Genomic DNA, 12,500 nt, shown 5'->3' with positions numbered 1-12,500 from the left:
CAGCAGGCTGCATTGCCACAGTACTGGCATAGCAATGGCCTTCGGGTCTTGGCAGCAGAGTGAAATGGCCTACAGTCTGGTCCTACAGAGCCGCTCAAGGAGCATACAAAACAATTCAGGTAACACATAAGCCAGTGATTGAAATTCACATGAATATGTCCTCTCCGGCAACAGTCTCTTCCATTGACTGGCCTATAGGGTAACCTATAGCAGTTTTTCAAGGACACGGTCCTTGCCTACTGCAATGTGTACAGCTGATGTGGTCTAAGTTCCCAGATCATCTTCTCTACTCTGGGAAATGGGTCAACAACAGGGGTGTGAGTGTGTTGTGCAATGTGCATGGCAATTAACAGGACTATGCAATTAGACCCATGAGAGAAAATGCAATGTAACGGTCATAATAGGGACTATCGTAAGCGACACATATAGTCCAAGCGACAAGCGACAAGCGACACGATTTTATTTTCACATTTCATAGGAAACATTTGAAACCTCTGTTGGTAAACGTCATTCACCGTACTCAGATCCACCGTTGCATCCTATGTGACTGTCTCTTTAAGGAAATGCACTTGCAGCCATTTTCTGCTCTTTGTGTGGGGTGGATTAGCGGATAGGCACTGGGTGAAACGAGAGCATCAATCGGAAAAAGGCGAGAAAAAAACGTCAGTAAAACATTGGATTGTTGTCGCGGAGTGCAACATTGTCCGCCCGTATTTTCCTGGACGGACATGCAAGTTGCAGGTATGTGCAAATGTAACGGAATATGAGCGCACCGCGGGCTGCGCTTCTCGTCGGGAAGGGAGATGTGCAGCGATGATGGCTCGAGCCTGCCCCCCGTGTGTGTGTTCTCTTGCATGGTGCACCATCATTCTACCTCTGAAAGGGAATAGCTATAGCACGTAGGGGATCACCGTTGATTGTTCAGCATTCTTTTCAAATAGGCCTACACGCATATCAGATTCGATCCCCCATTAATTTCACTGGGTAGGCTCTATTCCGCGATATGAAGGGGATCCCGTTATCTCGCTAGATAGATTGAGCATCATCCGAAAGATGGGTGGGGTGGAGGAGAGGAGAGGTTTCGCGTGTGGCAGGGGTTATAGTAAGCTAAAATGCGTTTATAAATTGTTGTAATATAATATTGAACACCCTTTGGTTTGAATAATAGATTAATTAATAATGAATGGACAAAATACAGCAGCATAGCTCAGTGAACATTGAATATCCTATCCTATTGGCCGAATATATTGAATTGAAGCTAGCTGGATTAGCTCTCTTTCATAAATGGATTTTTCCTCTCTAGCGTTTTATTATCGGTCCTATATTTGTTTATCGCCCACTTGACGCCGTGACAGCAATTCATTACAATGTAACCGTTCACGCGTCACTTCGATGTCAGCAGCGAGGTTTACGTTATATCAAAAATCATACTACGAGCGTTATCCATCCAGGCCCGCTCACTGTCAGAGAAAGGCTAATGACAGGTTCACCCACTTCCATTAGTCTCGGTTTTATAGCTTTGAATTAGTAGCCGAAATGGGGGATGTTTTTCTTTATTGATACCCGCCGAATGGTACCGACATTTCCCAAATATATTTCATAACCATTATACCTGCTAGGCTATTTATTATCCCTCTGCCTGCAGTTGGCTTACAGCCGCATCCTCTTCCTCCTATTTTGACCACTAAGATCAGTTCTGTGAAAAAAATACTAATTTACATCTTAACCGTGGTATAGGTTGCCTAACTGACTGGTCTGACTCACATCAGTTGTGTACTGATAACTACTGACCACAGTCGTCTATTCTGACTTGAGACCATAGAGGAGAGAGGGGCCTATACATAACTCAGCATTCCACCCCCCTCTCTATTCACTGAACCTGTCACTGAGCTTGGTCATGTGACCATAGCTTATGTATTTTTCTCATAAATAGTCATATGATGTTCATTGTTGTCAGTTGGATGGGAGGTTAGTGACATCACGGGACGACAAGTGATGGAATGGAGACTGTTGTGTCCCCCATAGTTGAAATCACAATCACCCCCAGAGCACAAATTCCTCAGTCTGTGTCCTACCATGTCACAAACAAACCCTGTATTCTCCATCGTGCGTGCTTGTCAATGTGTGTGTGTGTGTGTGTGTGTGTGTGTGTGTGTGTGTGTGTGGGTGTGGGTGTGGGTGTGGGTGTGGGGGGGGGGGGGGGTGGTGGTGGATCCCCCTTCTGTCAGAGGGTAGCATATATATTAATAATATTTTTCAATTGTCACACTCCTTTTGCAAAACTAGCCTATAACTTGGGGGATGGATGGTAGCACATTACGAGGATGGCCTGGGGGGATCCCATTGAGTGGTGTGACCCGGACGTGACACACTTTCATCTCTCTTGCTCTCTCGATGTCCCTCTCTCTCTTGTGCTCTCTCTCTCTCTCGTGCTCTCTCTCTCTCTCTCTCTCTCTCTCTCTCTCTCTCTCTCTCTCTCTCTCTCTCTCTCTCTCTCTCTCCTAGTCCTCACTCACTGTGTCTCTTCTGAAATGGTCTTCATTTGCATATCTAGGTCTACACTCTATCCTCAGAAATCTTCCTACACAAATGCGTAATACACAAGAAATGAAAGCACAGATTCCACCCCCCCAGCTGCTCCTTCTGTTCAGGGCAGGAGGTGATAAAAGGCTGGTCTGGACAGAGATAGAATCCTACTCCTACACACTCCCACTCTTCCTGCCTTCCACTACATGATACATGATGAGTATGATGTATGCTTTTTGATGTGATGAGTGAGTTATTATGACATTGTCAGTGAGCTATCCGCATAGAGATCCTAGGCTCTTTACCCAACTCCAATCTTCAACCAATAATCGAATGAAAATATGTATCATTTACATTCAATCTATTAATTTCATATTAATTCAATATTTGTCATGTACATGCGAGGGTTGTGGACCCCATGTGCTTTTTCATGCAGCCATAATGTATAGGAATGCAGTGGCAAGAGGAAAACGTTGCGTGTGTGTCTGTGTGTGCGCGTGTGCGCGCGTGTGTGTGTGTGTTTGACAGAGAGAGACAGCCCAGTGTGGGAAAGTTTACTCAGTCTACTTAGGCCTCTGTAGGCTCTGTATTCCCATGAACACTACTTTTGTCTGATAGACAAAACCCCACACTGATGAAGGCTCTAATGGATAAACAAGTTGTCTCTTTTAAACACAGACACCACTGTTAGTGAGAGGACATTTATAGATATGTACAATAGTTGCCAGTGGCCACAACCATCGAGCAAACCAAACACTGTTCACCTATATACAGGCAGTGTATTTGTGTTTGTATTTAAAGGCTGCTGTTTCTGGCTGTGGTAAGAGGGGAGGAGCCTGTGAACAGGGCAAAGTGTGCTGATTTGATATGATATGTGACAGGAAACTCCACCCACCTCTGCTCCTCTGCATCCTCGAGTGATCAGCCATGTGTCACCTGCTGCACATGCATGATACACACCTCTATTAGTGGAGGTAGAAATTGGAGAACACCTGGGTTTAATACCAATCCTCATTCCATTGCAAGCATTAGAATGAGCCCATCCTCTAATTTCTGCCTCCACAAACACACGCCTCTATGTATTTATGATATAGGGATATTCTTTCCCTGGTGTCATATGTCATTGTTATAAGGAGACATCTGTCCATTTCCATGCTTGGATGCTACCAGAAGGCCTATGAGGTTCCATTAGAGTAGGGCTGGGTGTCCCTCAGATTGTGTCCATCTAACATGATAGCGTTGACTAAAGACATTCCAGCCACAGAGCTGGAACCAGAGGAAGAGACTGAGACATACAGACAGACAGGAAGGGGAGATTAGACTCGATCTACAGTTAGGGGCATTTTTGTAGTGATTGTCAGCCATGTTGACATATCCCCAACAGCCTGGTGTTCTGGCACTGATCATTGGGTCTGTCTGCCTCTGGTGTGTACATACACACATACACACACGCACGCAGAACAAAAACGGAAACTGCTAGTTTTACAAGAGGAGTGAGGTGAGTGACCGTGATATCCTAGAATGACATTTGTATGAGTGATGGGATGAACCTCCCTGACTTGTGCCTGAGGTCCTCCGGATGTGGCCAGCAGAGTGTTAGATGAACGGTTATTCATTTTGTGCCAATATAGTTCTCATTACAATTCTACATCTCAACTCCTCCTCAGTTTGCCCAACTGTGGTCCTCTGTGGCTCAGTTGGTAGAGCATGGCACTTAGGTTGTGGGTTTGATTCCTGCTGGGACCATATATACTGAACTGTATGCACTCACTCCAATGTAAGTCGCTTTGGGTAAAATCGTCAGCTAAATGGCATATATTATTATTATTATATTATATTACTGTGCTATCTAGCCACAGTCTACTGTATGCAGGGGAGGCTGGTGGAGGTAGAAATCGGAGGACTTTCATTGCAACGCATGGAATGGGAATGAGGAATGGTATCAGACACGTGTGACTGATTGTGTGGCTCTGGTGGACAGTGTCCGCTGTCTCATCGGGTTCAGGGGGGGTTTATCTCTGGTCTGGAGTAGACACACTCCCTTCCGGCCCCCACGTTCCTCTCCCCCCTTTCTCTCGCATGCAACCCACACTCCCCCTACCCTCTCCCTCTCCCATGCAGCCTCTCTTTCTCTCCCCCATCCCTCACTCCCTCTGCCCCCTTTCCCTCTCCCCTATCCCCAGACCTCTTCCTCCCCAGCCCTCTCTCTCTCTCCCTCTCCCTCTCCATCCCTCACTCCCCTCCGGCCCTCTCTCCCTCTCTCTCCCCATCCCTCACTCCCCTCCGGCCCTCTCTCCCTCTCTCTCCCCATCCCTCACTCTCCAGAGTCTCTCTCCCTCACCCCTCTTGCCCTCACTTCCCTCCGGCCCTTAGTCAATGTTCTCTGGCTGCCTGGGGAAATTAAGCCGATTATAAGCCATGTTAACCTCTGTCCGACAGATCAGAGGTAAAACACATACTCCTGAGAGGCACATGATTTAGGGGTTGGACCAGACACACACAAACACACGCACACGCACACGCACACACACACACACACACACTTTCTAGACTGGTGATTTGTAGAGGGGAGGCAGCAGCTCAAGGCTGGTTCCTTCACAGAGCAGACATCCAGACCAGGAACTGTTGGCCAGGCACTACAGTATTGCGTGTTCAAGACTGCAGTATACATGTGTGGATCTATGCTATCCTGCAACTGGCATACCTTCAAAAAGTGTTGTTCACTCAGCAGTTTGGTAAGCTATCCGTTTGCCTTTCTGCCTCATGTCTGTCTGTTCTCGTAAGATTAAAACATACCTGTATTGTATACCAGTGTTCAGGGTTGTATAGGTATCGCAGTACATGCAGAATATACACATATAGAATATGTATTCAGAATGCATTTGGAAGTATTTAGTATTCTGGTACAATTCACTTAAAAAATGGTTATTCAGAATACAGATACTTTCATAAATAAGAAAATGAATACTGTTTCCTATCAAAATATTTGATTGTTTTCCTGAATGCTCCTGTGTAGAAATGAACAAGTATTCTAAAAAGTATTCAGTATCTGAAGACATTTTGAGCCATGTATTCCGTATTCAGTATCTTAATACATTTTGAGCCATGTATTCAGTATTCAGTATCTGAATACATTTTGAGCCATGTATTCAATATTCAGTATCTGAGTACATTTTCAAAGTATTCTATACAACTGTGTGTCTGTATTGTACAATATTTGTAAGCTTATCTACCACCTTATGATCTCCATATTTTCTCTGCTGGGGATGCAGGGGAGGGTGCTGGGCATGTAAATAGTGTGTCTAACTTAGCCTCATAACCAACAGTATTTCACTGGCAGTTCCACCTCTTCCTCTTCCTCAGAAGAATGGGATGATTGTCTTGAATGTGTGTGTCTTTATTGTCTTGCCATGGCACCACAGAGGGTTCTTGTCTGCTTGACATTTGCCAGTTGTAAACAATAACTGTTAAAGAGAAACGTTCATCACTCAATGACCACTCTTCCTACACAGCGTTGGGCATGTTGTTATGAATCAGACAGACAGACAGACGCACAGACAGGTGCAGCAGACGGACAGATGTGCTGGTCTGGGAAGTGGTCCCTGAACAGGAAATGAGACTGAATACCATAGAGTCATAGACAATGTGTGAGAGTTCTCCTTGTGGAAGGAATTCCAGAATTTAGTCTGGAATCCAGTGTCAGAATGGAGATGAATATGTATTCAATAAGTTTGAATTGATGTGACATATTTGACTAATGTGACGCATAGATTTGCTTTATTTATTTTGATATCTCACCACTTGACATGTGACACGTAAGTGTCTCGCTGTCATCTCCTCTCCTCTCAAACTGGGCTGCTCTCCCTTTTCCTCTCTCAGACTGTTTTATCTCTCTCTCTCTCTCTCTCTCTCTCTCTCTCTCTCTCTCGTTGTCAGACTGGGCAGTTGTGTGAGTGACCCCTCGTTACCATGACTACCCACGTGACCCTGGAGGATGCCCTGTCCAATGTGGACCTGCTGGAGGAGTTACCCCTCCCTGACCAGCAGCCATGTATCGAACCCCCGCCATCCTCCATCATGTACCAGGTACACACACACACACACACACACACACACACACACACACACACACACACACACATACACACTGTGTGCCTCAGTAGGTAGAAATGCCAGGGTTGTGGGTTGGATTCCCACTGGCATCATATAAAAGATGAATGTATGCACTCACTGTATTGTACATCGCTTTGGTTAAAACCGGTTGCTAAATGACATATATACTGTACACACACACATACACACACACACACACACACACACACACACACACACTCTACAGTTTTATTTTTAATTGCAAGACTGCTAATCTCAAACCCTTTGTACCACTTCCCCCCCCCCCCCCCCCTCTCTCTCTCTCTCTCTCACGCTCCCTCTCCCTCTCTCTCTCCATCTACTTCTCCAGGCCAACTTTGACACTAACTTTGAGGACAGGAATGCGTTCGTGACTGGGATCGCTCGCTACATTGAGCAGGCTACTGTCCATTCCAGCATGGTGAGTTTTGTTGAAACACTTAAAACAGAGTGATGCACTCGCTCTGAGGTATGAGGGCATGAAGCTCATTTGCCAAACCCCAAAACAAGCAACCACCCCATCTCCCCTGCCCCTCCCCTGCCCTGAGTCTACAGTTGGCATCTGAAAGAATTGGATAGATACCAGCTTTATCAAGACATTGGGGAGAGAGAGGGATTGGATTGGGGCCAGGCCATTGCGCTCTGTGAACAGAGGGGTGTGCTTAGGGAACTGTCATGGCTTAGTCATGTCTCAGCATCATCATTATTCCCCACACTGTCTTGGTTAACGAACACACACACACACACACACACACACACACACACACACAAGCATGCACACACACACACACACACACACACACACACACACACACACCAGACGAACACCTCTTAACAAAGAGAGCCTTGTATCGTTGTGTGTTTTATCGGTTGGTACTTCTCTAAGGCTTTGGCTGGGGTAGCGGCTTGACGGAGATACACACACACACACACACACACACACACACACACACACACACACACACACAGACAGACTGATGAATCAGGCAGTCACTGGACTAGACCTCTTCCTCCTGAATGGAAATGAATGTGTTTTTGTGATTTGACTGACAAAGAGGAACCAGTCTTTTAAATAACGTTAAATAATCAGTCACATCAGGAAGTCCCATTGAGATAAAACATCTCTATTCTGAGAGAGAACTGAGTAAAAGGGGTTAAGGGGTAGAAAGTAAGTTTCACCCGCTTACACTAATATTCACGTGAGCAGAAAATGTAAATGTGAAGACATAACAAGTACGGTGCATACTTTTAATCACAAATGTTTAATAAACCTTTTATGATTTTTAATGTATTGAATCGCTATTAGCTGTTTCCATAGCATTAATAAGACTGACACAGAATCTGATTCAGAGACAAGTTGAAGATATTCTTTGCTTTCAGGAATCAACTCTGGTCATAACGGTCATGTCTGTTGTCTTTTTCTCCAGAACGAGATGCTGGAGGAGGGGCATGAGTACGCTGTCATGCTCTACACCTGGAGAAGCTGTTCTAGAGCCATTCCCCAGGTAAGACACACACACACACACACACACACACACACACACACACACACACACTCGCTGGTTCTCTCCATCCCCCCGCATCTCCCTCCGCCCCTGCTCTCTTTTACCCAATGACACAACATAGTCAAAGAATGAATGAACTAATTGTTACTCAACCATAATGTGTACAAGTGGCATTGTAAAAGGGTGTTGTCGAACACCTCCAATGTATCCCTCCACTGCAGCACTTTTAGCCAAGCCACAACTTCCTCACCAGGCTCAAACCCTGAACATACAAAATAGCTGACCTCAACCACTGCCTTCCTCAACCTTCAACAACACTGGACAGAAAGAGAACAAAGCTGATGAAACATTGATAACGTCACAAGCGTGGTTTAATTATAGAGAAAGGAGATGTAGTCACCACAGCGTCCGCTAGCCACCACTTCTGCCTGTCTATAATATAGCCTACTGTAACAGGACAGCATTTACAGACTGTCAACTAACCTTGTATGAATCTAAAAAAAGAGCAGAGCAAAATACAACACAGGGCTAACCATGAACATAGGCAGAAATGAGTATTGGCCATGGATAATGCATGGTATGGTATCAAACACGTGTGTCCTCATTCCGTTCCATGTGTTACAATGAGCCCGTCCCCCGATTTCTACCTCCACTAGCCTCCACTGGTGTGCAGGCTTTCCTTCCAGCCCAGCTCCCAATCAGTTGAATGAGGGGTGTTAGTGCTGAGCCAGAACCAAAGCATGTACACCCACAGCTCTCCCAGGAATGAGGGTTTAGAGACTGGTGATTTCCAGCCAATACCATCCCAGTCTTTCCCAAAGATCAGCCTGTGTGACAGCGCCCTCCTGTGTTCCTCAGGTGAAGTGCAATGAGCAGCCCAACAGAGTGGAGATCTATGAGAAGACCGTGGAGGTGCTGGAACCAGAGGTCACCAAGCTCATGAAGTTCATGTACTTCCAGGTGAGACACCGACAGATGTGTAGAATAGAATCAATGGTTTATTGCATTATATACGTTATCTAAAGGTTTATCTCATATGGCTTTGTCAGTGAGTCAGTCAGTGAGTGAGTCAGTGAGTCAGTCAGTGAGTGAGTCAGTCAGTGAGTGAGTCAGTGAGTCATTCAGTCAGTCAGGCAGTCAATCAATCAGTAAGCCAGTGAAAGAGAGATGCTCATCCTCTGCCCCCTACCTCCCTGACAGCGTAAGGCCATAGAGCGTTTCTGTGGCGAGGTGAAGCGTCTGTGCCACGCTGAGAGGAGGAAGGACTTTGTCTCTGAGGCCTACCTGCTGACCCTGGGGAAGTTCATCAACATGTTCGCTGTTCTCGATGAGCTCAAAAACATGAAGTGTAGCGTCAAGAACGACCACTCCGCCTACAAAAGGTACCACGGGCCTTCAAAACACCCTGAAAGACGCAGACGTGGGCTGCATTCCATTTCAGAAAGTTGTCCTCTTCCCTCTGCCCACACGCTAATCATGTTGTATAACTAGGTAAAGAAGCGATAGCTCCACCTAGTGTGCACGAGGTGACTTTCACCTATCTTGAGAGTGTGCTGTAGCTATGTGTTCTCCTAACTCTCCTGTTGGGTGACATCTCCAGGGCAGCCCAGTTCCTGAGGAAGATGGCCGACCCTCAGTCCATCCAGGAGTCTCAGAACCTCTCCATGTTCTTAGCCAATCACAACAGGATCACTCAGGTTTGCTTTTAAGCACCACACATACTGTACTTGTGCCTATGTCAATATGCTTATGTCAATATGCAATATAGCTATAGCTTTCTCTATAGCTGTGATTATCTGTAACAACAACAACAACAACAACAACCCTGTACTTTTCCCTCTCTGTAGTGTCTGCACCAGCAGTTGGAGGTGATCCCCGGTTATGAGGAGTTGTTGGCAGACATAGTCAACATCAGCGTAGACTACTACGAGAACAAGATGTACTTGACGCCTAGTGAGAAACACATGCTGCTCAAGGTAGGGTCCACCAACCACCTCGCTCTCTACCATAACTGAGCTTATCTGTGAGAGCTCTCCCAAGACAAATTCCTTTGTATGTATTTTTTTTAAGACCTAGAAATGGCAAATAAAAACATGAACCTTGAACCAACTAACCTTCTGTAATCATCCAACTTCTTCTTCTGTCTCTGTCTCCCAGGTAATGGGCTTCGGTCTCTACCTGATGGACGGCAACGTCAGCAACATCTACAAACTCGACGCCAAGAAAAGAATCAACCTCGGCAAGATCGACAAGTTCTTCAAGGTCAGACTCGTTCAGATGCCTATTCAATTGACTTTATCAGGATTTACCCCCCTGTACTATAGTTTCCTACCTCACAGCCAGTTGATGGCTTTCACTGCGACCCCCGTGGAGGGATCAGTATTGTTAAAGGGGAATGGGGGATTCTGGACTGAAGCACTGCTGTGTGTGTATGTCCGATATTAACCCCTTCAGCTTCAGGTGGTGCCTCTGTTTGGAGATATGCAGATTGAGCTGTCACGCTACATCGAGACCAGTGCTCACTACGAGGAGAACAAGTCCAAGTAAGACACCTTCACTGACATACATTCACACTCACACTCACACTTCACTGACATACATTCACACTCATGCCCAACCAGTGGAGGCGGGTGGAGGTAGAAATCGGACGAAACTGACCATATCCCCCGCCCCGGTTCGTGCTCTCTGCTGCCCCCAGGTGGACGTGCACTCAGAGCAGCATCTCGCCCCAGTACAACCTGTGTGAACAGATGGGGCAGATCAGAGACGACCACATCCGCTTCATCTCAGAGCTGGCCCGCTACAGTAACAGTGAGGTGGTGACCGGGTCGGGCCTGGACAGCCAGAAGTCTGACGATGAGTACAGAGAACTGTTTGACCTGGCGCTCAGGGGATTACAGCTGCTGTCCAAATGGAGCACACACGTTATGGAAGTGGTGAGTGGAGTGAAGAGGAGGGGGTGTGCGTATGTGTGTGCGTGTGGTGGTGTTTATTGGGTGGATACGAAAGAGAGCCTTGGACCTGTAATCTCAGCCTTGGACCTGTAATTCTCTCATCTCTACATCTCTCTCTCTCTTTCTCTCTTTCTCTCGTTATCTCTCAGTACTCGTGGAAGTTGGTTCACCCCACAGATAAGTTCTGTAATAAGGACTGCCCGGGCACAGCTGAGGAGTACGAGCGCGCCACGCGCTACAACTACACCAGCGAGGAGAAGTTTGCCCTGGTGGAGGTCATCGCCATGATCAAAGGCCTGCAGGTACGATCTATCTCTCTGCTGTCAGGCTTTAACCCTGATGATGATGATGATGATGTATGTATTGTAGGTTCTGATGGGCTGTTTGGAGTCAGGGTTTAATGATGATGATGATGATGATGATGATGATGGTGGTGTGTGTACTACAGGTGTCAATGGGTTGTATGGAATCAGTGTTTAATGATGATGATGATGGTGGTGTGTACTACAGGTGTTGATGGGTCGTATGGAGTCGGTGTTTAACCAGGCCATTAGGAACACCATCTACGCAGCGCTGCAGGACTTTGCTCAGATGACCCTCAGAGAGCCTCTACGCCAGGCCGTACGCAAGAAGAAGAATGTCCTCATCAGGTAGTACACTGTTTAAAGGCCCACGCCAGCCAGTTTGACTTCCTGGCTTGTCTTGAAAAAAAAAACCTCATTCCTCATTCCATTCCATGCATAACAAATGAACCCCATCCTCCGATTTCCACCTCCACCAGCCTCCTCTTGTCAATACTCATGGTCAATGCTCCCGCCTCTCTGTTCCTATGCAGCGTTCTCCAGGCGATCCGTAAGACCATCTGTGACTGGGATGGCGCGAGGGAGCCCCCCAACGACCCTTGCCTCAGGGGAGAGAAGGACCCTAAAGGAGGCTTTGACATCAAGGTGCCCCGCCGAGCCGTGGGACCCTCCAGCACACAGGTACCACGTTAGGGGAGGACAGGACAGGCACTGGGCAGGCTAGGAGAGGATGGGTGACTGGGATAGAGAGAATGGTATACTGTCAGTTATCTTCACTCTCTCCCTCTCCCCCTCTCTCCCTCCCCCACTCCCCGCCCTCCCCCCTCCTCAATAGCTGTATATGGTGCGGACTATGCTGGAGTCTCTGATAGCTGATAAGAGTGGCTCCAAGAAGACCCTGCGCAGTTGTTTGGACGGACCCATAGTGCTGGCGATAGAAGACTTCCACAAACAGTCCTTCTTCTTCACACACCTGCTCAACTTCAGTGGTAAGCAGGAATTGGAATGAAAAAGATGTGGCCATGTATGCATCGAGCTATGTGCTGGATTTTTGTCAGTGGACTAGTTGTTTTCACTCATCC

General features: G+C 46.7%; 1 protein-coding gene across 1 annotated transcript in view; it reads left to right on the top strand.

Moving 5' to 3' along the window:
• The first annotated feature begins 606 nt into the window (after positions 1-606).
• The window catches only part of cyfip2 (cytoplasmic FMR1 interacting protein 2), a 22,537-nt gene continuing 10,643 nt past the window's right edge, over positions 607-12,500 (top strand). The window contains exons 1-15 of the mRNA XM_083686171.1: positions 607-741; positions 6,463-6,612; positions 6,989-7,078; positions 8,085-8,162; positions 9,021-9,122; positions 9,363-9,544; positions 9,763-9,859; positions 10,010-10,138; positions 10,320-10,424; positions 10,623-10,705; positions 10,861-11,098; positions 11,266-11,418; positions 11,627-11,766; positions 11,952-12,099; positions 12,254-12,407. Coding sequence (XP_083542297.1) covers positions 6,496-6,612; positions 6,989-7,078; positions 8,085-8,162; positions 9,021-9,122; positions 9,363-9,544; positions 9,763-9,859; positions 10,010-10,138; positions 10,320-10,424; positions 10,623-10,705; positions 10,861-11,098; positions 11,266-11,418; positions 11,627-11,766; positions 11,952-12,099; positions 12,254-12,407 — 1,816 coding nt within the window. The 5' untranslated portion in view covers positions 607-741; positions 6,463-6,495. The remainder of the gene's footprint in view (positions 742-6,462; positions 6,613-6,988; positions 7,079-8,084; positions 8,163-9,020; positions 9,123-9,362; positions 9,545-9,762; positions 9,860-10,009; positions 10,139-10,319; positions 10,425-10,622; positions 10,706-10,860; positions 11,099-11,265; positions 11,419-11,626; positions 11,767-11,951; positions 12,100-12,253; positions 12,408-12,500) is intronic.

The sequence above is a fragment of the Argentina silus genome (assembly GCF_951799395.1).
Source record: "Argentina silus genome assembly, chromosome: 15".
Classification (NCBI taxonomy): Eukaryota; Metazoa; Chordata; class Actinopteri; order Argentiniformes; family Argentinidae; genus Argentina; species Argentina silus.
This window is presented reverse-complemented; position numbering and strand designations above follow the sequence as displayed.